Genomic DNA, 26,821 nt, shown 5'->3' with positions numbered 1-26,821 from the left:
GTTTATAGCACGAAAGTCCACTGATGTGTGAGTTCAGCAGCAAAAATCAAGTGCAGATACGGTTTATAAAAAGATCTCTCATTCCAGACTTTCTTTTCATACAGACCACGCATTAAGTACTGAAATATAAATCTAAAAACGACCAAGCGATACAGATAAACAGAACAAGACCAACAATGTAAAAATTGACTGTTGGTTCAAGCGGGTCTCGAACAGGCGTTAGATGCTGTCAGAGATTGCGAGTCTATCATGCTAACCAGCAGACTACCACCCACAGTGTTCAGCCTCCAATTAAAGGCAATGCAGTTTACTTTTTACTCTGGCTGACCTCGCTTATACCAGGAGTGATTTCTGGTGTTGGAAATTAGGTAATACAATATTTCAACCGATTGCTTTTTTGCTTTTCACGTAGGCCATACGTGCTATATGTAATAAGCAGGATACATTACTATGGGATTGGTTGGCCTTTATACAATTGCTGACCACGTTGTGTAACTTTACATTTCCAAAGAGAAGAAGTCGCTTCTTCGGAAAGCAAGCAATGGTTTGTTTAATGTTAGCAAAGGTAACACTGCGCACATAATAAAATCCTGTAAAATGATCAGTGGTAAATTGCTCTGGTCTGGCTCAGTTCATCAGTGATTGGGTGAGAACAGTTCGAATTTACTGGCTGCGGAAATCAGCGGGAGGGGCTCATTATACAACACACAAAACGCCGTAAATATTGTATTTATTTGTGAATTCCATTTCTTTTTGTGGAACGTCTAACATATATTTATGGTTCGCTTTTTGAGCATATGTGGATTTAAAAAATGTTTGTGAAACTCTCTATATTTATTTGCGGATCATAGTTTATTTATTCAGAATATTGCAACAATTCTGATCCCATAAAACTACAGTAGGCTAAGTTGTAACTTACGCACAGCTGGTGCAGCCGGTGTAATGAAATCAGTCTTGTTTAACTGGAATTCATTAATTAATTATATTTTCGCGAAAGTTTAAATTGGGGTACTGCAATGTTTATTTTCTATAAAAAAGGCTAACTTACTGCAAATGATAGCTAGCAAATTATTTTAAAATAATGTTAGCACATGAAAGAATTGCAAATAATTTGTTTACTTTACGTTCTTCGTGTATGTTTTTGACCAGCAAACTATGTGTAATGAAGAATTGGTGTAAATTACAGTAGAAGTTAAAGAATTTCTGTCTGTAAGGATTTTTTGGTCACCCTAATAAAATCACTGGGTCTTACCTGGCCACCTCTAAAAAAAGTTCTGGCTACGCTCCTGATTCACAGCTAAATTAAAACCACAGTTAGCAGCTCCTGATGCAGATCAAATCTTTTGCAGGTAAATGTTTAATCTTAGGCTCGTTTGAGATGGCCAAATTCTGCGCAGAACCGATCACCGGTGATTAGCGTAAGATGCATGCCGGTAAGAAATGTTTCCGAGTTACGTCTGCCTTGCTCTGATGTCATGCTGACGTGTGTCTAAAAACTCTCGCGACGGCCAGGCGGCTGTATTGGATTCTTCAGTCGGGCGCAGTTGCTCTCCACCGACTGCGCTGATGAAAAGCACGATGGGAAACAACTTGCTGACGACACAGTTTAAATGCTCATTGGGCAAGAATGTCAGCTGATATCTTTTTCTTAAGCGTTCCATTAATAAGTCCATTAACTGAAGTAGGTTTTGAGATTTATATGTGGAAAAAACACACCTATGTGAAATATATAGTCCTCATAACCACCTTGATGTAAAAGCAGTGGCAATTCAATTGCATAGATTTAATCTGCGATAAAAAGCGCTTTTTTATTAAAGTATAACAAAAACATTACAAAACAAGATGGTATACAGTTTACATTCATAAACAGACGAGAAAAAATAATAAAAGATAATACAAACCAAACAACAAAGACAAAAAAAAAAATTTAAAAAAAAAAAGTTCAATCCATCCATATTAATAAATTCAAAACAAGAAATATAATTTATATTATCGAATAAGTCTAACAAAATTCCAGCTTTTTATTATTTGCTTTTGACAGCATTTTTAAATATTGTCCTAAATAATTCTTAAACACTACAAACAATTAAAAAATACATTTGGGAATTAAATTCTTAGCTATCACAAGTAAGTTATTAATATTAAAAAAAGTTTGACCTCCTTTTTCACAGTTTCCATATTACATCTTTTATAAACGACATGTTAAATTCACAACATTTTACTCATTTAACCACAATTATTGCACTTTGTCCAGGAAAAATATGCTATGAAAAAATAGAGTTTTCTGGAAATGAGTTACAGAATTTACACAATATAGGAACTCCCCAGAAGGATAAATATCACATACAATTTTGAAATGTATTTTTTTGTGGGATAAACTGGAAACTTGAAATAGGAGGTTCTAAGTTTAAGCATTCGTTTGTCAAAGAACATATCTAAATTCTTTCGTACAGCCTTAATATGGTTGAGAGTTTGTCTAATATACGATTTAAGACATTTCTCACTTTTAAACTCACTTGGCCGAAGAAAAATGTGATAAAAAACGTGAACGCGATCTATTCCATTGCTGACGTTTCCAGTCGACTGATAGCGCGATTTGTGAAGTGTCCGTCTTGCCTGCACTGTTTTCACTCCTCCCCTTACTGCAGCCGCCTACTCTAGTCTTCTTTTCAGGCAAGGCAAGGTGCATCTCAAACAAGCCTCTTGTCTTGCCTGGATATTTGCAGAGGTGGTTAGTAACGCGCTACATTTACTTCGTTACATTTACTTGAGTAACATTTTGGAAAATATGTACTTTTTAAGTAAAATTAAAAGTGTGTACTTTTACTCTTACTTGAGTAAATTTCTAATAGAAAATCTGTACTTTTACTTCGTTACATAACTTACATTGCGTGACGTTCCTTCGTTCCTTCATTTTAAAATATGCTTTTTAAAACGCGTTGTTTATTTCAAGGTTGTCGTCTCTTTTTACGGGCATTCCCGAGTGATCGATTCTTTTGAGTCGATTCTTTTGAAAGCATTAATTGAACAATGGGCAAAACCATTTGAATAGGCTAATGAATCAGTTCAAATGATTTGTTCAGTTCGCAGCACGATCTGAATCATCTGAAGCAGGATTACTCACTCCTCGTAGCGCGAAACTTAAGAACACGCAGAACACAAAGAGCGTTGGATGAAGTGGATATTAATCTATATCTATACAATCAAAACTGCAAATGTGTCATATTGTTTGCCAGCAATGATAAATGCCCGCCATATGCGCGCACCCGCGCGACCTGTTCGTCAGACACAGCAACATGCGCGTTACCTGTCAGACACAGAGACGTGGGCTTGCAGAAATATACATTTGAAGAACAGAAGGAAGAAAACTTGTTGATGGGCGTGTGGTTCACTGTTTACTGTTTGTTTACAAGTAAGAGCGTTTCACAACACACACGTGACACAACACGAGAAAACATGAGCTTTGTTCAAAAATGTGTATTTCATTTAAGAGAGCACTGCAGATGTTCTAGATCATCTTAGGAAATGCTCTGAGTTTAGTTCATGCTTTAGTTTGACATGGTCTATTATTCTAAATAAGTTGTGTAAACTACATTGACATCAGGACTAGATGAAATTTACAGAAATGCTTGTCTCTTCTGTGTTTGTCTATTCTTTAGTCTCTCTAGTATATTGCAAAGATATCTGCTTATGATAATTAAAAATATTGATTAAAATGTAATATTAAAATATTGGCGTTAATATTAATTTTATGTAGTAGGCCTATATAATCAGATACAAAGTAACTAAGTAACTAGCTACTTGAGTAGTTTTTTCATTGCATACTTTTTTACTTTTACTCAAGTAAATTTTAAAATAGTGACTTTTACTTTTACTTGAGTAACAATTTCTCTAGTTACTTGTACTTTCACTTGAGTAAAGATTTTGGCTACTCTACCCACCTCTGGATATTTGTAGTTTCGCGGGAACTTATCGCCGCTTTCTTTGGCCAATGACTGACAGGTAAAGCAACCAATCACGTTTCGTTTTGTGTCGCGTCATGTTTAGAGGCGTGGAAATGTCTCCGCAGTAACAGACCGATGTACATTCACGAACGTGTCAAAAGTTAACAGAAACAACAATGATTATAAGTTTATGCCATGAACCTTGCATACTTTTAAGAATTGAGCGTTAAGTCGATCGTGATGAATTCTTATAGCAACCGTTGTAAACACGACAGCTTACTTCTTAGATCAGAAGGCTTTGTTGTTTCCAGGCGGACCGTTAAAGAACGCGACACGCATGTCTCCCGGAAATCCTGTGAAATTCAACCAATCAGAAGACGACTTCGAACGTGCTGAAGTGTTTCCAGAAAAGTGTGCCTTATGCATCAGATGTTTAGCCAACGGTCTGTGGGTGTGACGTCTGAGGCTGAGACTAGGATATTTGGTGCAAACTTGCGAACGCCCGCAAAGAACACCTGAACGCCCCCCTTTCAAAAATCTTGCTTCCATCGCCCCCCCGACGTTCTCTGAACGCCCACGCTGGCCTAAGATGTTGTTGCACTTCTGCTTCTTTGCTGAAGGAGATAACTTATTTATGAATGGTGCTCTGTAGAGCAGTACTGTAGAAACAGCATGGCAAATTCCATGTAAGGGGACCTACGGTGTATGTAAAGAGAAATGGCTCATTCTAACGTAATTAAAACATAACACTTCATTATGTAAGGTCTTTATACACCTGAAGACACTGTTATGTACAGTATATTATATTGCATTTCTGTCAATAGATCCTTCAAAAAAATTACACATTGTACTTATGCTTTAAAGCATTATCCTATTCGCATTATTTAGCAACTTATCGTATTTTACATTTTTGTTCAATATTGCAAAGCCCTATTTAAAAATGTTGGTTTAATTGTCTAGTTAGTCAAAGATGTAGACTCACCTGTGCCTTATCACTGATTTCATTGTCAAAGCCTAAATAATTGCCTTCCTCCTCCAGAAACCCCACATCTTCCTCCTGCTCATCATCTTTCTCCTCTACCTCCTCAGCATTAGTCTTTGTACACATCTATAGTAAAGAGGACCTCAAAAATTTGTTTGTGATTGTCACAAAATCCTCAGAGGGTTTGGGCTCATAATATTAGCATGTACTATTAGCAAATACTACACAGAGAAGGAAAAAATACTTGCCTGTGTCTTTACAGTCTTATTGTGTGATCTTAAACGATTCTTCCCTCTCTTGGCATTAGGTTGCACTGCATGTTTATTGGCCATAAACACCTACAGAAAACATCACCACACATGGTTCATTGACCATCAAGACTTTCTGGCTACAGAAGTTGAAGTTATGGTAAAAACCCTAAAGAAAATTACTTTAATTACTTTGGACTGTAAAGTTATTTAATTTCTGCCATTGCTTTGCACAATGTTAAACATTTTGGGAAGGAAAACATTGAGTGCTAAAAAACCACTTAACGTTATCCTTACATTTTCAATAAAGAAGCAAATGTTACAATCAGTACAAGTGGAATATTTATTTAAGAGGGAAGCATTTGGGCTTTGTCAGTACAAGACATTGTCAAAACAACAACAATTAGAAAGACGTAGCTGCTGGCTGGGATTCATAGAGAATGATCTGATTTTGGGTTAAAGTGGTGGTGTGCACTGTAATCTAGCTCACAGTTAATTCCTGTCTTTGATTCTCTGTAAAAATATTTCAAACTAGATTCAAAGTTTTCTTCGCACACAATGGATATATTGAGAGGTTTGGTGCTCCAGGTGGAATGAAGGAGTTTGACTAAAAAGGGTCATACCTCTTGACGAGAGTGAAGCTGTTCCTTGTTAGTAGTAGTTGCTTCAGTATTGTGTGTGATTACATCCCCTGCAGAACAGAACAAATTATTTTTTCTTTTTTTTGGAGATTTTTGAGGTTGTTTATACTGCCTTTCTACATGACTTTTATTATGACCTTAAAGAGACAGTTCACTAAAAAATTGGCCCCAATTGACCCTTCACTAAACCACGCCCGAAAACCGCCACAGGCCAATCGTGGTTTAGCAACCGTAACTAGGCGCCGGAGGTCTGTCAAGCTTTCGAACATGCCGAAGCGTTGTGCGTATAGACTGTGTAAATCTGATACCCGGTATCCTAAAAGTTTGGACGGGGTGGTGGAATTTTTTCCCTTCCCGAAACTAAAACCCAAGGGGAGAAATGCCGGACGTGGATCAAGCAGTGTGGAAGGCCTCATTCACAACTAAATGTCGACAGGATTAACAAAAACACCTATGTTTGCTCCAAGGTAAGAGTACGCTAATGTTAGCTAGCTAGCTAACTCAGCACATCACGACGTGAATATTCCAAATGGTAAAACCTAAAAATGTAAAGTTGGTTCAATTTAAATTTCACAGCTGACAAAAGTGTAAAAAATGATCAGTTGGATCAACTTAAAGAATTACTTCAATTGGTAACACTTAGAAAAATTAAGTTGGTCCAACTTAAATTTCCTTATCTACGAAAAGTCACCATCATGGTGATCAGTGTTTCCTTGAGTTGAGCTCTTGACCCCTGACTTCCATAATCAAATTTGTTTGCCACTGTGTTTAGAGCTCATTTGTTACTTTAAAATCAGTGTGTTTTTAAAGTGTATTGTTATGCAAATGAGAATTTTATTGATTGGTGTTGGTTGTTAAAACATCCATCATCCTGTAGTTTGTTTCACTGATCTCATCTAGATTGCATGCTGTGTTGCTAAAAGAACATTATAGGTGAAGGGAATTATGCATTTTGATGTTTAAAATGATTCGTGAAAACTGGACGCAAATGTAATCGAAAATACATTTTAAAGGAGTTAAGATGCACACAGACATCAGGAATCGGTGTATGAATCTTAACAATGGTGACAATCAACAGACTAATTCAGATAAACAGATCAACTGAAATGCATGCTGGGAATCATGAATGAGTTTTGTACTTTGATGTTACCCAGCATGCATTGCAGCATGAAGCTTTCGTTTATTGATTGTCACCATGGTTGAGATTCATACACTGATTCTTGATGTCTGTGTGAATCTAAAGTCTTCAGAAATTTAAGATTAAATTTGCATACTGTTTTCACGAATCATTTTATCATTTATACGTCAAAATGCAAGCAAATCCATTTCCACTGTAGTGTTCTTTCAGCAGCACAGCATGCGATCTAGATGAGATCAGTGAATCAAACTACTGAATGATGTACATTTTAACAACCAACATTAGTCAATAAAATCCTCACTTGCATTGCCATAACAAATACACTTTTAAATCTGTGTGTTTTTAAAGTACTTTAAAAACACAGCGGCAAACAAATTTATAAATAAAAGTCAAGGGTCAAGAGCCCAACTCAAGGAAACACTGATCACCATGATGGTGACTTTTCGTAGATAAGATAAATTTCGTTTCGTAAATTTTCGTAAGATAAATTTTTCTAAGTGTTACCAATTGAAGTAATTTTTTAAGTTGATCCAACTGATCATTTTTTACACTTTTGTCAGCTGTGAAATTTAAATTGAACCAACTTTACATTTTTAGGTTTTACCATTTTGGAATTTTTTTTTTAAAGTTGATCCAACTCATAATTTTTTACATTTTTTTTTACCTGAGAAATTTAAATTGGTCCAACTTAACATTTTTAGGTTTTACCATTTGTACTCATTTTTTTAAGTTGATCCAACTGTTCAATTTTTACAGTGTAGTTACGCCCACATTATGAAGCACCCAGCGACACGGCACAGGATAAATTCATACAGGAGCATAGCGGAGAACTGCGATTCAGGTGTTTTCAAAAGTGAGTATTACTAGCCAACAACGCGTTTCTTTGCATTGCAGTCGCATTTGTTAAAGTGCTGTAGCGTAAAGTTAACCTGTAAGATGCTACATAGTAAAGTATATTTGTGATTTTGCTGTGAAAATGCAGTGTTTTAATATGTATAGCATAAAGGTGCGTTCCACGCACACACGCGTCTTCGAAGTAGACTTAACGTTACATATATTAAAACCATACGCAAGTTAAAGACACTTTTTAATGTCTGTGTAACATGTGACCTGTCATTTTTTCGATAAGTATTGATGTGCAAATGAGCACATCACAATATGAAATACACATCACTGTAATGTAGTTTATGTCTGTTAATATGTGGTCTCTTGATATACGAAATATCAATATGCTTAAACAACTTTAAACAGTGTTGCCATAATCACTTATTAAAAGAAGTTTGAGTGTAAAAGATGTTCATGTAGAGTTAGAGTTTTAGCTGCAGTTTGAGTAAGTTTGAAATGTTTTAGATGTGACGTCACCATTAGGGTGTGGAGTATTCTCTTCAGTGGGGTACTTGGACTTTTTNTAGTAGATTGAATCGGGTGACACGGACATATGATCAAATCCCTGTAACTGACAAATTAATTTACGTTCCCTTGTTGGATACCTTGCAGTTTATTTTTAGGAATTCTGAGATATATGAACATATGTCAAATCCAAGTAAAAGTAACGGTGTCTATAAGGATTTTTGTGACGGAAGTTATTATAAAAACCATCCACTGTTCAGTAAACAACCAAATGCTCTTCAAATACAATTGTTTTTTTGATGAATTTGAATCTGCGAATCCCCTGGGCTCCAAGCAAGGTATCCACAAAATTGGAGCCATTTACTTCATTCTCAGGAATTTCCCACCAAAACTGAATTCAAGTTTAATGAATATTCATTTACTGTCATTATTTCATGCACAAGATATTAAAAATTATGGATTTGATGCCATTTTACAGCCCCTTGTTAAAGATTTAAAAGTCCTTGAAAGTTCAGGAATTCAAGTTCCTTTTTCCAAAGAGCCATTGTTTGGCACAGTTGCCCAGGTTACAGGGGATACTTTAGGGATGCATACACTTCTTGGGTTTATGGAATCTTTCAGTGCCCATTACTTCTGTCGGTTCTGTCTAGTAGACAAGAAAACATCACAGTCAGTTTTCAGTGAAGATGACACTAATGTTGTATTACGAAACAAAGCTTTACAAGAATAGCACGTAGCATGTAGATTTGTTGACCGACCCTACCATTTCTTCGTCTTTTGGTGATATACGCACATGTCTGCTCAATGACTTGAAATATTTTCATATATTATATGAAATATAATGCACGACATTCTTGAGGGAGTTGGACAGAATGAAATAAAATTACTTCTTGAGTATCTGTCTGGCATTAAATCCAGACAAGACATCTGTAACCAAATTTATTCATTCAATTATGGCTATTTGGAAAGGAAAAATCGGCCTACTAGATTAAATCTGGATCAGGCAGGGAATGGAATCGGATTGAATGCCATTCAGACATTCTGTTTGATTCGAAATATTCCCTTGATATTTGGAGAAATTGTTTGTGAGGGAAATAAGTACTGGCACTTACTACTTCTGTTATTGCAGATTATAAAGATAGTGTTTTCTCCTGTAATCACAGAAGGTATGACCTACTATTTAAAACACCTTATTGTGGATCATCATAGTCTTTTTAAAGAGTTATATCCACAGAGGAATTTAATTCCAAAACACCATTACATGTTACATTATCCACGTTGCATACACAAGATTGGTCCATTAGTCCATGTATGGACCATGAGATTTGAGGCTAAACACAAGTTTTTTAAAAACTGTGTAAAAAATGTAAAAAAACATCACAGTCTCTTGCGTTAAAACATCAATATGCAATTGCATATCATTGGGAAAGTTTGCCCTTTAGAAATGTTGAATATGGGCCCCTAAAAACTTTAGAGGTTGAGGATGTACCATACAGGGATATTTTTATTTAAAAGTATCCAAATTCGGATCGTGACATAACAGTAACTTCATGGTTAAGACATTCTGGAACTGAATATCATACTGATCTACTGGTTTGCACTAAAATGGAGAAGGACCTACCGATTTTCAGTAAAATTACTGATATTGTTCTAATAGATGACCAAAGTATTTTGTGACTAAGGACTTTGAAACTGTTGGTTTTGTTGAGCATCTTCATGTTTACCATGTTAGAGAACAGAATGTTTTTGGTCTGTCAAGAGTAGAGGATATTCCTTTTTTCAGACCATTTGATTTACAAGCATCTTATGGTTTTGACGAACCGCATTTGTATATTGTTCCAGTGCATTGTTTTGTGCATGAAGATGTTTATTCATGCACTTTGGATTTTTTGGAAAATATTTCTATGAATGTAAAATGTAATCACAAATTCAATCCAATTGAATTGACGTGTCTGGTTTTACATTTTAAAAAACAGTATTGTTAATTTTATAAGGATATGTTCATGCATTCCATGTTTAAAAAAAGAAATACTTGAGAATGTTTTTACAAACTAACTTAGCGAACATGTAATTTCTATTTTGTATTCATGTATGTTACAGTTTATAGTGCAGTCTTATATACACTGTTTCTTTACTGATTCTTGCACTTATTTCTGATGTGTCAGAAAACAGAGAAGTTATGCTTTCAAATGTTTTTAATTCAAAATTGCAATGTGTTGAATACACGTTTTGGATTTCTGAAATGATCCATGTTCTTTAGAACAGATTTCATCTTTCAAAATTCATATTTCAGAAATAAAAAAAACATTTCTTTATATGTTTGTTTCATCATTGTGTATTATTAGTACAGAATAAGTAATCAATATGACTTAACATTAATAATTCATATTTAGTCATTAATATTAACACATTACTGGTGTTTATTCAATCTTACTATGGTATACATTTTAACACTAGTGGGAAAAGATTACACTGTGAAAAGGTATACATAGACTTCTGTTGGGTGTACAAATAAACGCTTACTGTGTACAAATGTACTCTGAGGGTAATGAACATATGTAACACTTTTAAAAATGTTATTTTAACTCTAAAAAGGAGGGTGTCATATGTACATTTTTTGAGTGTTGAATTTGACTCAATTTGAGTAAAATGTACACTTCCGTTTTTGCTGTGCAGCAATGAACGCATGCTTTATATGCGCCACGCGCTCGTGTGTAAACACATTAGGACAATTTATATATAAAACAGTATACAACATTCGTTAATGTTCCTGTAGGAAGGAGCTTGTTCTGTTGACAGACAGAGGCTTCAATTCCGCGAGTAGTCTACAGTTTGCAAAACTGTGCGAACGATTGCGAATGTCATGACCGGTGGGTGGTGAGAGACACGGAGACAAGGACAGAGGACCCAAGTGCAGACAGCGGGTAAGGGGTTAACACAAATTTGAATAAATAATCAGCAACAAAACAAAGACCCACGTGGGGGTAAAGTAACAAACATGGAAACAGGAACAACACTAACTAAACTAACAGGACTAGACTAAAACACATCACAACTACAAAATAAACTAAACTAACTCAAAGACAGGAACTCACCACATTACACAAACACGACACAGTACAATGAACCAGCACAAGACAGAAGACACAAGGGCATTATAAAGGGGATAAAGTGCAGGACATGAACTAATTAACAAACAATAACGAGGAGACGAAAGGGCGGGAACAGAGACGCCACACCGGAGAGAGGGAGTATATGGAATGCCAAAACTGACTCTCTCCACATAAAACAAGAGGTTCTATCATGGTTCTGCCACTAGGTCAAGAAAAGCAAGACAAGGTGGGACAGAACCATGACAGCGAAAGCGTGGGCACAGATTATGAATTTGTGGGTACAGATTTCAAAAACTGAGGAGACGGTTTACAAAACCGAGAGCACGGATTGTAAACTCGTGGGTACAGTTTATTAATCCGAGAGCACGGTTTTGTAAACTGTGGGAACGAATTACAAAACTGTGGCCACTGACCCAGCAAACACAGAACGTTCCCCTAACGTGTCAACAGTGTCTCGCGCAGCTTTGTCACGCAGCAAAACTCTGAATTCGTCTTGGTTCACTTGATGGAATGTACACAGAAGCAAACTTGTGGAAAAATGTGGTAACCCAACAACCACAACAGCGAATTTTGAATGAAATGAAATAAAATAAGTATATGAATCCGCTTCGTGTGGTCCAGTGTCTCGCGCAGCTTTGCCACGCAGATTTAACCTTGGAGAGCTAGAAAGATGCGGATGCGAACTACATTAATATTTGTGATACAAATATTTAAATGAAATGCTCTAGGTAACACAGAAGAAAGTCCAGTCTATAATCTGCCCTGTACGGTTTGTGGACGGTTGTTTAATGTGATAAATGAAACATACTTTCTGTACAGCAGCGGAGGACTATTTATTCGGAACCGAGGGACAACCGAAGACATCGCTTACTGACGTTTGATTTGCCAGTCAGCGGAAGGGGGCGTTTCATACCGCCCACATGTGAGAAACTAGTTTTCAAGTTGTTTATTCGTTTTTTAAACGTTAAGTTGAAAACGAAAAAAAGCCGAATTCTCGTTTTTCCGTTTTTTTNACTTGAGAATGTTTTTACAAACTAACTTAGCGAACATGTAATTTCTATTTTGTATTCATGTATATTAAAGTTTATAGTGCAGTCTTATATACACTGTTTCTTTACTGATTCTTGCACTTATTTCTGATGTGTCAGAAAACAGAGAAGTTATGCTTTCAAATGTTTTGAATTCAAAATTGCAATGTGTTGAATACACGTTTAGGATTTCTGAAATGATCCATGTTCTTTAGAACAGATTTCATCTTTCAAAATTCATATTTCAGAAATAAAAAAACATTTCTATATATGTTTGTGTCATCTTTGTGTATATATTAGTACAAAATAAGTAATCAATATTACTTAACATTAATAATTCATATTTAGTCATTAATATTAACACATTGCTGGCGTTTATGTAATCTTACTATGGTGTACATTTTAACACTGTGGGAAAAGATTACACTGTGAAAGGATATACAGTATATAGACTTCTGTTGGGTGTACAAATAAACACTTACTGTGTACAAATGTACTCTGAGGGTACTGTACATATTTAACACTTTCAAAAGTGTTATTTTAACTCTAAAAAGGAGGGAGTCATATGTACATTTTTTGAGTGTTGAATTTGACTCAATTTGAGTAAAATGTACACTTCCATTTTTGCAGTGTATGAAGCGAACAGCATATTTAAACTGTGTGACAGCGTGTTTCTTTACGTCGCATGTATGGCCATTCCTTGCTTTCCCAGTTTTTAAAGGCTTCTGCTGCTTGCTGATGGAGTTTACACACATGCTCATTCCATCCTGGTCTAACACTATATCCTTTACATCTCTCGTTACAAAATGATTCGCTTTCATTGTTTAGTACACTCTAAAAAATGCTGGATTAAAAACAACCCAATTTGGGTTATTTTGGCAACCCAGCGCTGGGTTATTTTGACCCAGCAGGGCTGGGTTAACCTCTTAACCCAGCATGCTGGGTTGTTTTTTTTTACCCAAAATTTGGTTAAAAATGAACACAGTGCTGGGTTAACTGTAACCCAATATTGGGTTGAAAATTGAACCATGGTTCTTTAAACAGAAAATAACAATTTACATTCAAAAATATATTTTTATTTTATTATTGTATTTTAAATTATTATTATATGTGTGAAAACACACAAAACAGAGAAAAATCCACAACATTGAACATTGTGTGCGCTTGGGTCTTTTTTTATTTCAAGAAATTGTTTTTAAACTGCCTGTTCAGCATGCTTTAAGATGTGCAGAACACACAAGAACTGTACCAAAGAAAAGATATGGACAGATTGTATAATATATGTATAATACAGTTTGTCAATATAAATAATTTAAAATCTCAGTAGCTCAAAATAAACAGCAAAAATTCTATAATATTTCCTAAGAGAAAATAGTCAGTTCAGTTCAATGTACCGTAAGAATAATAAATCAATTGCAGTTATTGTGCATAATTCTGATCATTATTGTGCATATATTGCTACTTTTGGGCTCTGTTGTACACCCCACTTATAAGAAGTATTCATAGGAATGATATTATCATAGATGTGTTAATAATCAGACCAATGACAATGATTGAGTGTTACAACTGAATATATGAAGATGATTTAATGATTTAATGACATAATCAGTATACTTAAGCATTGATTGAGTGTTGTTTGAACTATAAGTATATTTTTAATCATTTTACCAAGTATAGAACAGATTTCAGCAATATAAAATTCAGTGATGTCTTTGAGATCTGTTTGAGACCTGACCTAGATAAAGTTCAGAAGGTTGAACATGTAGTTCACTTTTGGCTGAAAACTGGTACCAACAGGAAAACTTATTTTTAAAAACCAAGTAAAGGTCGACATTCCACCATTAGATACAAACCTTGTTGCCTAGAAAATAATAGTGGCAGACGAGAATGATTGGATAATAAAAAATAAAAGATAAAGGTGAATTTCCTGATTGGTTTAGGAAAGCACCTCCTTTCCTAAGTTTCACTGTAACTGTAGGCTGGAAAACACTTGGTTTTCAGATGACTTGGGACATCTCACTTTGTTTGGCCTGATCAAATAAAGTTAACTCCTTGACACCTGAACCTTCTTTGTCTGAGAGATTTTTTGAACTTCAAGATCGACTTTTACCACATCACTTTCTTGTACGTTGGCTACAGTGTATAGACCCCCTGGTCCCTACACTGATTTTCTGAAAGAGTTTGCGGACTTCCTATCGGACCTATTGGTTAACGTTGATAAAGTACTAATTGTCGGAGACTTTAATATCCACGTAGATAGTGCTAACGATGCATTAGCAGTGGGTTTACAGAGCTATTACACTCTTTTGGAGTAACACAACACATCAATGGACCCACTCATCGATTTAATCATACACTAGACTTGATTATATCTCACGGAGCCGATCTAACCAATATAGATATTATACCTCAAAGCGACGATGTCACTGATCACTATCTTATAACATGTACACTGCGCACTGCAGAAATCAGCCGTTTAACTCGTTATCGACAGGGTAGAACAATTACCTCAACTACTAAAGATAGTTTCGCAAAGAGCTTGCCAGATCTGACTCCTTTAATAACCATACCAATAAATATAGAATCGCTCGATGACATGACCAGCAAATTGGGCACTATTTTCTCTAATACATTAGAAGCTGTCGCACCTATGAAGTCAAAAAAGATTAATGAGAAAAACGCAGCACCATGGTACAATAGCACCACTCGCGCCCTTAAAAGAGAAACACGTAAACTGGAGCGCAAATGGAAACAAACCCAATTAGAGGTCTTTAAAATTGCGTGGAAAGAGAGTGCAAACTGTTATAAAAAGGCACTAAAAGCAGCAAAGGCTGAGCACCTCCGTAACCTCATAGAAACTAACAAAAACAATCCAAGGTTTTTATTTAGTACAGTTGCTAAACTAACAAATAAACAGACTTCACCTGACCTGGGTATTCCGCCGCACCTTGGTAGCAATGATTTCATGAATTTTTTACAGAGAAAATCGAAAACATACGAGACAAAATAGTAAAAACTCAACCTCCAAGTCTGTCCTATAAATTAGTACCAACCATCGCCCCAAAAGAAAGGCTACAGTGTTTTTCACCTATAAAACAGGAAGATTTAATTAAACTTATTGCAACATCTAAACCTACAACTTGCTTATTAGACCCCATACCAACTAAATTATTAAAAGAGTTATTACCCGTTGCAATTGAGCCCATTTATAACATTATCAACTCGTCAATTAATCTAGGCCATGTCCCAGGACCTTTAAACTGGCCGTCATTAAGCCTCTTATCAAGAAACCAAACTTAGACCCCAATGAACTAGGAAACTATAGACCGATTTCAAATCTCCCTTACCTGTCTAAAATACTAGAAAAAGTAGTGTCCACTCAGTTGTGCTCTTTCTTACAAAATAATGACATACACGAAAAATTCCAGTCAGGCTTTAGACCGCATCATAGTACTGAAACTGCGCTCGTTAAAATTACAAACGACCTGCTTATAGCATCAGATAAAGGTAACATCTCACTCCTAGTCCTGCTTGACCTTAGTGCTGCGTTCGATACTGTAGACCATAAAATACTTCTAGATCGCTTACACAATTATACCGGTATTCAGGGACAGGCACTACAATGGTTCAGATCTTACTTATCAGACAGACATCAATTTGTCCATTTAAATGGGGAATCATCAAATCTAACGCAAGTAAATTATGGATTACCTCAGGGATCGGTTTTAGGACCCTTGCTATTCTCCATATACATGCTGCCCCTTGGAAACATTATTAGAAAACATGGAATTAGCTTCCACTGTTATGCAGATGATACTCAGCTATATATCTCATCAAGACCAGATGATTCCTTCCAACTATCCAAATTGGCAGAGTGCATCGACGATATAAAGCATTGGATGACTTGTAATTTCCTTCTTTTAAATTCTAATAAAACAGAAATATTACTTATCGGACCAAAGACACGTGAGCAGAATATTTCGGATTATGACCTGCAAATTGAAGGCTGCACTGTTACTCCAACAAATACAGTTAAAGACCTTGGCGTTATATTAGACAGCAACCTGTCATTTAAAAATCACATCTCAAATGTCACAAAAACAGCCTTCTTCCACCTTAGAAATGTTGCCAAATTGCGAAATATTTTATGTGTGGCTGATGCAGAGAAGCTTATTCATGCATTTGTGACCTCAAGACTTGACTACTGTAATGCACTGCTTAGTGGTTGTCCTGCAGCATCAATAAACAAACTACAGTTAGTTCAGAATGCAGCTGCCAGAGTTCTAACCAGGTCCAGAAAATACGATCACATAACCCCAATGTTATCAACCCTTCACTGGTTACCCATTAAGTATCGTATTGACTTTAAAGTTCTTTTAATTACTTATAAAGCCTTAAACGGTTTAGCCCCTACCTACATAACAGAGCTTCTACCACACTACAACCCATCACGCTCTCTAAGATCTCAAAACTCCAGACTTTTGATAACACCTAGAATAACTAAATCCACCAAAGGGGGTAGAGCTTTCTCATACGTAGCACCTAAACTCTGGAATAGCCTCCCCGATACTATTCGAGGGTCAGACACACTCTCCCAATTTAAATCTAGATTAAAGACACATCTTTTCAGCCAAGCATTCACTAATACATAGCTAATGAACAGCAGCTACCTATTATTCTCTTTCTGCCCTCGCCTCGGGATGCCCATCCCGAGGTAGGTAGAGATTCCGCCAGGCCCAGATGAACATCATATGCCCATCCCCAACTAGAGATTACGCCAGCTACGCCAGAAGATTCCAGGTTCGACTCCTGGCTTGCTCGTTGCACCTGCGCTCCTTTTCGTGCCAGGGGGACGTCCACTGACCCTGCGCCAAAAATAGCTCAGTCGGCAACCGGTTCTTGTGCCTTCGATAGCTCAGTTGGTAGAGCGGAGGACTGTAGGTGTCCCACTGGTCATCCTTAGGTCGCTGGTTCGAATCCGGCTCGAAGGAAGCATCTTTTTAACCCCCTTTAAATGACCATTGTTTATAAGGAGTGGTGAAAATGCGCCATAGGGCGTCCAAAACCACATTCCCTGACCGGGAATCGAACCCGGACCGCGGCGGTGAGAGCGCCGAATCCTAGCCACTAGTCCACCAGGGAGTACATGCTTATTACTGGTCCTCCGCAGGAGCCGGGGGTGCCTGGCTCGATGTGTAACCTTAATCAAGGCAGCCTGTCGGAAGGTACATGAAGGCATGGAAGGCAAATGGGCCACAGCGGGATCTGAAACCAGTTCAAAAGAATCCCACCCTTAGATTATGAGACTGACGCGCTGCCTAACTGCGCCAACGTGGTGTGCCACGGCACCAAGCACTGGACACCGATGGTCAAAATTGCTTTGCAAAAATATGCTTTGTCCATTATTTACCTATGAGGGTCCCATTAAATAAGTTACACATATATTGTCCGTTATACACCTATATGAGCCACATCAAATAAGTTACACATGTATATACAATTTTTGAGCATGATAACCATATTACAAGCTGTAATAAACATGTAATTGCCAAACTGAGTCACGGACACTTTTGGCACGGCTCCCATAGGTAGCTAATGGACACACCATTTTTAAGCTTCTGGACCAAAACTGTGAGCCTTAATGCACGTCATTGTGAAGGGCTGTTCCTCTTATACACTATACTGTTGGTTTAAGCTGGATGAATCATTGCCAAAGCAAACGAGACCACTGACAGGGGTCTTACTCTGTCTACCTAATTTTGTGCCCTTCGAGTAAATCGCAGATGTGAGAAAACATTGTGTCAATGCACACCGCACTTTTATGTGCACGTTTGACTCGAAAGTCAAAGAAAATGGCTTTAGGCTGTTTAAGCGTGTGTCACACAGCTGCTGGGCTCAAATGAGGCAGTCAGCTCCGAGACGGGGTCCCCCGGGTCGCCGGGTGGCGTCCAGGTCTTCGGGCAGGCTTCAGGTGCATCGGGCAGGCCTCCCTCAAGTTTAGGCTGCAAGGGGGATGCGTAGGCGTTCTGTGGATGGAGGCGTGGCCAGCGGGAAGCTCCGCCCAAAATAGGTTACAATGGGAACGTGTACATGTAGGCTTCTCGTGTACATCGGGGTCCGGAGCCGGCCCGTAGGTTGCAAGGGGGATGTTTAGGCGCTCTTCGGGAGGCCCGATCGCAACCTGATTGACGTGCGTGGCTTAGGTTGGGAACGTACATCGAGTCGCCCCCTCGTGGTTCTGCGCAAAAGAGTGCCTAACCCTTCCTTCCGTGACTCAAAAATTAGGCACTTTGGGCATTTTTCATGGGTCCCCCGGGCGTTGCCGCAGCCCCATGACGTTTCCGTTCAATCGCGGGAGCTCTCCCCCTCGTTTCGGCAACGCCGGGCGACCTGGGAAATATTTTTGGGGCGTCAGCGTGCAGTGTCCATAACTAGCCGTCCGGCGCGTGTCAACTAAGTTACACATTCAGTTTGATGGCCTTAGGCATGCTAGAGACGACCCAAAAGCAGACACAAACTCCCCGTCGGCGAATCGAAACCGGTCGTGCGCGTCACCTGCGGAGACACTGTCCGCTATACTAACGAAGACTCATTTAGAATGTTGTGGAGGCTTTCCTAATCCTCCTCTGGTCCACAATGGCATTCTCTTCAGATAATCACACTTTAACCTGTTGTTGAAAAGAAATTCAATAGAGGAAGAAGGAGGCCTTACCATGTCCTTGTACTGCTTCAGCTAGAATTGTCAGAGACTGGAGATTTGTTCTTCATTTCCCAGGCAGATCCAGATCCTAGCACCAGTGGTCGGCAGACTGTTAGCTTCAGGGACATCTCTTCAGAGTTGTCGATTGCATCAGTTTGTTGATGGACGAGAACTTCACCTCGTTAGCCCCTCCCAGATGGAATGTTTACGGAGGAGCCCGCACCAAAGATGACCCCCTTAAACATTGCGGTGCGACAGGAAGCGTGCTGGTTCGAGAGCTGGTGGGTGTAGCTTGAGTTTCTCTTGATCTACGCATTAAAACTTCCGCCTTTTACGAAAGATTTCCGTGGGGTGAAACCACTGTGAGTACATTGTGCTTTTGGACGGTTCCGCTCACAGCGGGCCTCTGTGAACGTGTTAGGAATCAGAGAGTTTAAGAATCAGCCTCTGTCGGACTGCCTCTGCACATCGCTGTCTCCTGGCTGTTTTGGGGCTCTTGGTTTTCCTCTGCTTGTTGCGAGTATATTGTCAACATGTGCTCAGAAAGATAGAGAGTTTTGTGCGATGCTCTTCAAATGTGTGGTTTTACTACGCTTCCTCTGTGCTGGAAAACAGTTGACGTGCATATCCCTTCCAAGTCGGGTGCTGCGGTCTCCCATATGGCCTAGCTGTTAGGATTCCTGGTTATCACCCAGGCGGCTCGGGCTCAACTCCCGGTATGGGAAAACGGTGGGATTCTTAGCTTCTCTTTCACTTGGAAATACCCCGTTGTTTCACAGTGAGGCAGCTGTGTAGGAGGTCAAACAAATTACCACTGATCTCGTTTATGAGCATTTCTGGGCTCCTCCTGCTTTTAAGGCCCTTTGCACCATCCAAATTCAAGTGAGCACACAGTATTTACCTTCTATTGTAACGTGCTTCCTGAGGCCTCAGGTAACATGTGCTGGATACACATTGTTGTGTCCCGAGTGCCGACAATTCCAAAAGTACAGCAGGTACAGCGGGGACCTTTTTTACGACACGTCTTATCACTGTCTTCACATTTTGAACCTCACCTCTACATAGAAAACATCCTAAACGTCCAACAGTGTTAAAGTGGACAATCCCGTAGGTGCAAAAAGCTAATTCTGATTCGGCAACAAAGTCACGGCGACCGGTTAGCTAGCAGCAGTCAGTCAAGCCAAAGCGCGACAGCAGCCAAAAAGCATCGCTAACAAGGCTTCCAAGCACAAAGAACCTGTGACCCCGACGTGATTTGAACACGCAACCTTCTGATCTGGAGTCAGACACGCTACCGTTGCACCACGAGGCCTCTCGTTGGCCACCACGAGGCCTCTCGTTGGCCACCACGAGGCCTCTCGTTGGCCACCACGAGGCCTCTCGTTGGCCTCCACAATCACGGTGCTCCTAGTCATGCTCTGGTGTAATGCCTCGTTACGCGACCTCCATCACGATGGCCGAACCAACATGCATCATCTGTGCTGTACTGTATGTGGCAACGAAAACCTTAACGCGTCCCTGGGTGGACTCGAACCACCAACCTTTCGGTTAACAGCCGAACGCGCTAACCGATTACGCCACAGAGACCGACAGAGGTGGCAGGCGGGCGAGGTACGGCGGCAGAACCAGACGTGGAATTTGTTTCTCGGACTTGGTTTGATTTGGAAACAAAAAGCAGAGCTTTGCAGAGTCATAACCACATACTTCGCAGCACGGCAATATAGCGGATGCTTTCAGAGAGCCCTTTTTGCCGCATATTGGTTAAGAGTCATTGCCTCTTCTGTATTTTACCAAGAAGCTGCACAAACATCCCGTCACCTGGCCTGGTGAAAAGCACCAAGAACAGAAGGCTCTTACACGCCCAACGTGGGGCTCGAACCCACAACCCTGAGATTAAGAGTCTCATGCTCTACCGACTGAGGTTAATTGACTCACTTTAAAGCGACAGATAGGAAGCAGTTAAAGGAATCTAGTGAGTTGGTAATTCACTCAGGAAGCACTTTTAGTGGGTTCGTGGCAGTGTTAATTTTGAAAGCAAATTTTGATTTAGTTTTAGTCATAGTCTTTTGACGAAAATGCAATTTAGTTTTGGTCACATTTTAGTTAACCCCATCATTTTAGTTTTAGTCTAGTTTTAGTCGACGAAATATGAAAAACATTTTAGTCGAATAAATATACATTATATTTAGTCTACTAAAATCTAAATGGTTTAAATCATTTACTTAAAGTAATTAAATCTTCCATTCAAAGATTCAACTGTTTTGACATAATTTACTTCACCTTAAAATGAAATTAAACCAGGTCATTACCTTTATTTTTCAGAAAAGTTCAGTAACTAGATTTGCATTGTTGGAACACAGAATATTAGACCATGAATGACATGTTCCAGTTCATTCAATCCCATTTGACTCAATTGACTAGTTAAGTAGGGCGCATTCATTCAGTTCATTCAACCAGTGAAACGCTCTGACAGGGCTCACACTCAAAGGCTATTGGCTCATGGCATGCCTCTTTGAAGATAGAGCTGCACTGTCTTTGCTTGATACAGCAATGAATGAGAAATAGCTTTCAAAAAGACATATTATATAAATTGTATTACATTTCTTTAATCATGCAAACATGTTACATACTTGGTTCGAATGTACAGTTTGACTCACTTCATCACTTCTATAATCAGTAGAGGACATTTTGGGTTTCTTCTGTACAGGGATGATGGCAAACCTGTGTCTCTTATATGTTATTATCCCCCATTTTCTGTAAAATAGTCTTTATTTTTATATATGCACAATTTAGAATCTTTTAGACTGTAAATCGTATTATATTGTATTGTCATTGTGTTAAATGTCTGTACTAGAAGCTTCCAACACCAAAGAAAATTCCTTGTGTGTGCAAGCACACTTGGCAATAAAGCTCTTCTGATTCTGATTCTGATTCTGACAGCGCTGGTTTCTTTTTGCTGACTTTATGTTGCATTTCACGTTATGCAGCAGCTCGTGTTAAGTTAACATAGGCATATAAAAACCTTTGTGCTGCCCTCGTAATGTGTTTCGGGGTGACTCACCTGCAGTCGCGCTTGAAGTTTGCGGCGTTTTACCAGCGATCGTGAAGGAAAATAAGATGCTTTGTAAACCGAGTGGAGACACAGAATACACGTGTGTGCTTCCCCTTCTCCCAGAGACTTCTCTCTACCATTTATATGAGATAAGCACATGCGCGCAAACTGATGTCCACAAGGTGGGACAAGAATATTTTCGTCTTGTTTTTATTAGTGTACGAATAATGTCAGTATATTTTTATTACAGTTTTCGTTATCATGCATTCGTTTTTATTTAGTTATCATCTCATTTTCATCACTGAAAACATGTCGTTAACGAATACTTTTCATCATAGTTTTCGTCAACGAAATTAACACTGGTTCGTGGAAATTTCCCCATTCAAATAAACTGCCATATGGCGCATAGTGGGTGCAATGGATCGTCTCACCGAAAAAGGATCCCCAGTAGTCGCTGAATAGATCACGCAACACCCATTTACACTTACCCATGGGTAAGACCACCACACTTATAGCTAGCCCCCATATAGTGGGTGAGTGGACACCTCTTGGGGCGCCCAAGAGCCATGGAGACCCTGGTGAGCCCCCCACCCCCCCCACCACGCGTCCACGAAACCGTTTGTGGTCCACGCCAGCCTTTTCCCATTCAGGTAAACCTCCGCAGAGGTAATCCAACCTTCTAAATAGCCGCTTTCACAGCTAAATGGCTGGTCATTCAGGGTGGGGTAGCTTTCTGCTGGGGAGTCGAGTCCTTGCTTTCCGCTATTCGTCTCCGCTGGCCATTGAACGCATGGGGTGTACCAGGACCACGCCCCCAGACAAGCCCACTACCACGAAACCACTATCTGTCCACTGATCATCTACTTCACTCATTGGGCCTCAGATCAAAGGGGGTGGAACGCCAGGCCCCGCCCACTACCACGAAACCATTTTTGTCCACTAGCACATTACTTTTCCCGAAAGCCACCCTGGGGGTCCGACGACCCCGCGGACCCGTCCGGGCGAGGGGTCCGGATTCCGACAAACGAATAGGCAAAGAGAGTGACGTATGATTGGGAATATAAAAAAAAATTGGGCACCAGGCCTTAGCCCTTTCGGTATGTCGCCCGTGGGGGCGTGTCGCAAAGTCCCGTGCAATGTGGGGGTCCCTCGGGCCCCCAGGGGTCTCGCGGCTTTAGGTCCTAGTTTAGTTTAAATGAGTGGGTTTGCAACCGTGTACGTTTAATGGAAATCTAGTCGGCCTTCCGTTCGCCCCCGAAGGGTCGCATGGTCTCGAGATTTTAGATTCCGACTCGGTAGTGCCCCCTCGAACATGTCTCTGAAGGGCGAAGCCCCACGACCTTGTTCGGTGAGTCAAAGGTCAAAAAAGCAACAAAAGAGTGTCTGTATTTTTCAAGGAATATTTTTGTTTATTTTTGATCAACCACTTCCTGTACGCCTACGGTTTCGGCCCTTTAATATGTCGCAGCAGGGGACCCCACGTGTCAGCATTCGACGCCCTGAGTTCGCACCTCCCTCGGGGCCCCCGATACGGGCACCATACCTGGAACCATTTGTTCCGCCCCATTCATTAAACTGTACAGCGGATGTCCAGAAAACGAGATTCGAGAGGTCAGGGGATCTCGAGGCTTCGGTAACACGACCGTCACGGGCCACCGAGTCGGGACGTGAAGGGCCCCCGAAGGGTCGCGGGGTCTCGAGATTTTAGTTTCCGACTCTCTAGAGCCCCCTAGAACAGCCCCCCGAAGCACAAATCTCTAAAACATTCCCCTAAAAAGTAAAGAACTTTTCATCAGAAATCTTTCAAGATCCTCTGAAAAGGCATAAAGTCAAGAGGATTGCCAGGGTGAATATCTTTATCGGGTGTAAAAAAAACAATGCTAAGCCCTAGGGACACCTGGTCTCAATATGTCGACCGGAGGCCCCCGACGTGCCAGAATCTAGAATGTGGGACCCCTGGGACCCTTCTAGAAAAGTCCGTCGTACAGTTTAAATGAATGGATGTTTCTAATGGAAATCTCGTTGGCTTTCCTTTTGGCCACAAAGGGTCCCGGGGCTTCCAGATTTTAGATTTCGTTTCTCTAGAGCTCCCTAGAACAGCTCCCCGAAGCATAAAGCTCTAAAACTTTCCCCTGAAAAGTGAAGAATTTTTCATCTGAAATCTTTCAAGATCCTCTGACAAGGCATATAGCCAAGAGGATTGCCAGGGTGAATATCTTTACCGGGTGTAAAAAAAAATACTAAGCCCTAGGGACACCCGGTTTCAATATGTCGACCGGGAACCCCCGACGTGCCAGAATCTAGAATGTGGGACCCCTGGGACCCTTCTAGAAAAGTCCGTCGTACAGTTTAATTGAATGGATGTTTTTAATGGAAATCTCGTCGGTCTTCCGTTCGGCCCCGAAGGGTCACGGGGTCTCGAGATATTAGATTCTGGGTCTCTAGTGCCCCCTTAAACAAGTTCCCAAAGAGCTAAGCCCCACGACCTCGTTCAGGGGGTCAAAGGTCAAAACAGCAACAAAAGCATGTCTGTATTTTACAAGGAATATTTTTGTTTATTTTTTAAACCACTTCCTGTATGCCTACGGTTTCGGCCCTTTAATATGTCGCAGCAGGGGACCCCACGTGTTAGCATTCGATGCCCTAAGTTCGCACCTCCCTCGGGGCCCCCGATACGGGCACCATACCTGGAACCATTAGTTCCGCCCCAAGCATTAAACTGTACAGTGGATGTCCAGAAAACGAGGTTCGAGAGGTCAGGGGATCTCGAGGCTTTGGTCACACGACCGTCACGGGCCACCGAGTCGGGACGTGAAGTTTGGGGGTCCTAGCTTCTTTCCAAGGGTATTTGATTTGGTTGAGTATACCGCAAAAATCCGGCGTTGTGTCTCAGTGTCTCCCATTGAAACGAATGGGCAGGAAGAGTGATGAGTGATTGGGGATATAAGATACTTTTTTGGGCTCCATGCCTTAGCCCTTTTGGTATGTCGCCCGTGGGGGCGTGACGCAATCACTTGTGGAATTTGGGTCACTCGGGCCCCCAGGGGTATCGCGGCTTGAGGTCCTCGTGTAGTGTAAATGAGTGACTCTTCAACCGTATGCATTTAATGGAAATCTCGTCACGTTCGGCCCCGAAGGGTCGCGGGGTCTCAAGATTTTAGATTCTAACTCTTTAGTGACCCCTTGAACACTCCTCCGAAGAGTTAAGCCCCACGACCTTGTTCAGGGGATCAAAGGTCAAAAAAGCAACAAAAGCGTGTCTGTATTTTTCAAGGAATATTTTTGTTTAAATTTTAAACCACTTCCTGTACGCCTACGGTTTCGGCCCTTTAATATGTCGCAGCAGGGGACCCCACGTGTCAGCATTCGACGCCCTGAGTTCGCACCTCCCTCGGGCCCCCCATACGGGCACCATACCTGGAACCATTTGTTCCGCCCCAAGCATTAAACTGTACAGCGGATGTCCAGAAAACGAGGTTCGAGAGGTCAGGGGATCTCGAGGCTTCGGTCACACGACCATCACGGGTCACCGAGGCGGGACGTTAAGTATGGGGGTCCTAGCTTCTCTCTAAGGGTATTTCATTTGGATGAGTATACTGCAAAAATCCGATGGCTGGCAAATCAATGGGTAGCGGTGGACTTTTCAGTGTATCATATCACATTATCGGCGAGGCCTCATAACGTGTTTCGGCGGCATTTTTAAAATTGACAAAGTGTGACTACACTGATGACCCTCAGTGACCTTTGTTTCATCTCATCTACCAGTATGTGATTAAGCACATTGTGTTGAACAACATAGCATGATTATTTAAACGTAAAATGCATGTTTTGATACAAAATAAGCCTCCGAGATAACACATACAGGTGGCCTGTCAGTTACAATGGAAGGAGGGAACTTCCTGTTGCTGTGTAGTCTGTTCAGGGAGGCCAAATAGCTGTTTCAACGGCAATGCATAAAATGACTAAAATGAATCCAAATGTTGTTTATTTGCATTGATCTTCCAGTATGTGATTAGGTACACTGTGTTGCATGACATACTGTGTGCATTAGTCACAGTATGCATATTTGGGCCTAAGGTTGACATCCGAATAACACTACACGTGGCATGCAAATAAATGGTAGCGGGGACTTTTCAGTGCATCATATCATTATTGGCGGAGGCCTCATAAGTGTTTCGGCGGCATTGTTTAAAATGACAAATTGTGACTAACTGTGACCCTCAGTGACCTTTGTTTCATCTCATCTTCCAGTATGTGATTAAGACACTGTGTTGACATGACATAGCATGATCTTTAAACGTAAAATGCATGTTTTGATACAAAAATAAGCCTCCTTGATAACACATACACGTGGCCTGTCAGTTACAATGGTAAGAGGGAACTTCCTGGTTGCTGTGTAGTCTGTTCATGGTTGCAGAGTCACTCATTTACACTACACGAGGACCTCAAGCCGCGAGACCCCTGGGGCCCGAGTGACCCCAAATTGCACAAGTGTTTGCGTCACGCCCCCACGGGCGACATACCGAAAGGGCTAAGGCCTGGACCCAAAAAAGTTATTTATATCCCCAATCACACATCACTCTTCCTGCCCATTCGTTTCAATGGGAGACACTGAGACACAAGGC

The 26,821-nt window shown here is 40.2% G+C and overlaps 1 protein-coding gene and 4 non-coding genes across 5 annotated transcripts; 1 reads left to right on the top strand and 4 right to left on the bottom strand.

The window, feature by feature from the left end:
• Nucleotides 1-3,694: 3,694 nt before the first annotated feature.
• On the bottom strand, nt 3,695-20,559 carry LOC130550544 (uncharacterized). Its single transcript, XM_057328040.1, has 5 exons — nt 20,382-20,559; nt 5,798-5,865; nt 5,175-5,264; nt 4,927-5,052; nt 3,695-4,640 (listed from the first exon to the last, which is right to left on the bottom strand). Exons 1-5 carry the CDS (start codon nt 20,557-20,559, stop codon nt 4,233-4,235), a joined length of 870 nt encoding a protein of 289 aa, XP_057184023.1. The 3' UTR covers nt 3,695-4,232.
• trnay-gua (transfer RNA tyrosine (anticodon GUA)) lies at nt 17,349-17,435 on the top strand. The gene is given in 2 exon segments: nt 17,349-17,385; nt 17,400-17,435. It is a non-coding gene; the product is annotated as a tRNA-Tyr (tRNA).
• Nucleotides 17,515-17,586, bottom strand: trnae-cuc (transfer RNA glutamic acid (anticodon CUC)). Its single transcript has one exon. It is a non-coding gene; the product is annotated as a tRNA-Glu (tRNA).
• trnaw-cca (transfer RNA tryptophan (anticodon CCA)) lies at nt 20,385-20,456 on the bottom strand. The gene has a single exon. It is a non-coding gene; the product is annotated as a tRNA-Trp (tRNA).
• Nucleotides 20,560-20,657: 98 nt separating the features above from the next.
• trnan-guu (transfer RNA asparagine (anticodon GUU)) lies at nt 20,658-20,731 on the bottom strand. Its single transcript has one exon. It is a non-coding gene; the product is annotated as a tRNA-Asn (tRNA).
• Nucleotides 20,732-26,821: the final 6,090 nt, after the last annotated feature.

This window comes from Triplophysa rosa, unplaced genomic scaffold (assembly GCF_024868665.1).
Source record: "Triplophysa rosa unplaced genomic scaffold, Trosa_1v2 scaffold358_ERROPOS64066, whole genome shotgun sequence".
NCBI lineage: Eukaryota > Metazoa > Chordata > Actinopteri > Cypriniformes > Nemacheilidae > Triplophysa > Triplophysa rosa.
This window is presented reverse-complemented; position numbering and strand designations above follow the sequence as displayed.

Excerpts from the sequence above, each read along its gene's own strand:
- LOC130550544 (XM_057328040.1), bottom strand. The coding sequence starts at position 20,559 with ATGACTAGGAGCACCGTGATTGTGGAGGCCAACGAGAGGCCTCGTGGT. Across the intron at positions 5,265-5,797 it reads AGCTTCACTCTCGTCAAGAG|GTGTTTATGGCCAATAAACA; the intron begins GTATGACCCTTT and ends TGTTTTCTGTAG. Across the intron at positions 4,641-4,926 it reads AAATCAGTGATAAGGCACAG|GTCCCCTTACATGGAATTTG; the intron begins GTGAGTCTACAT and ends CATACACCGTAG.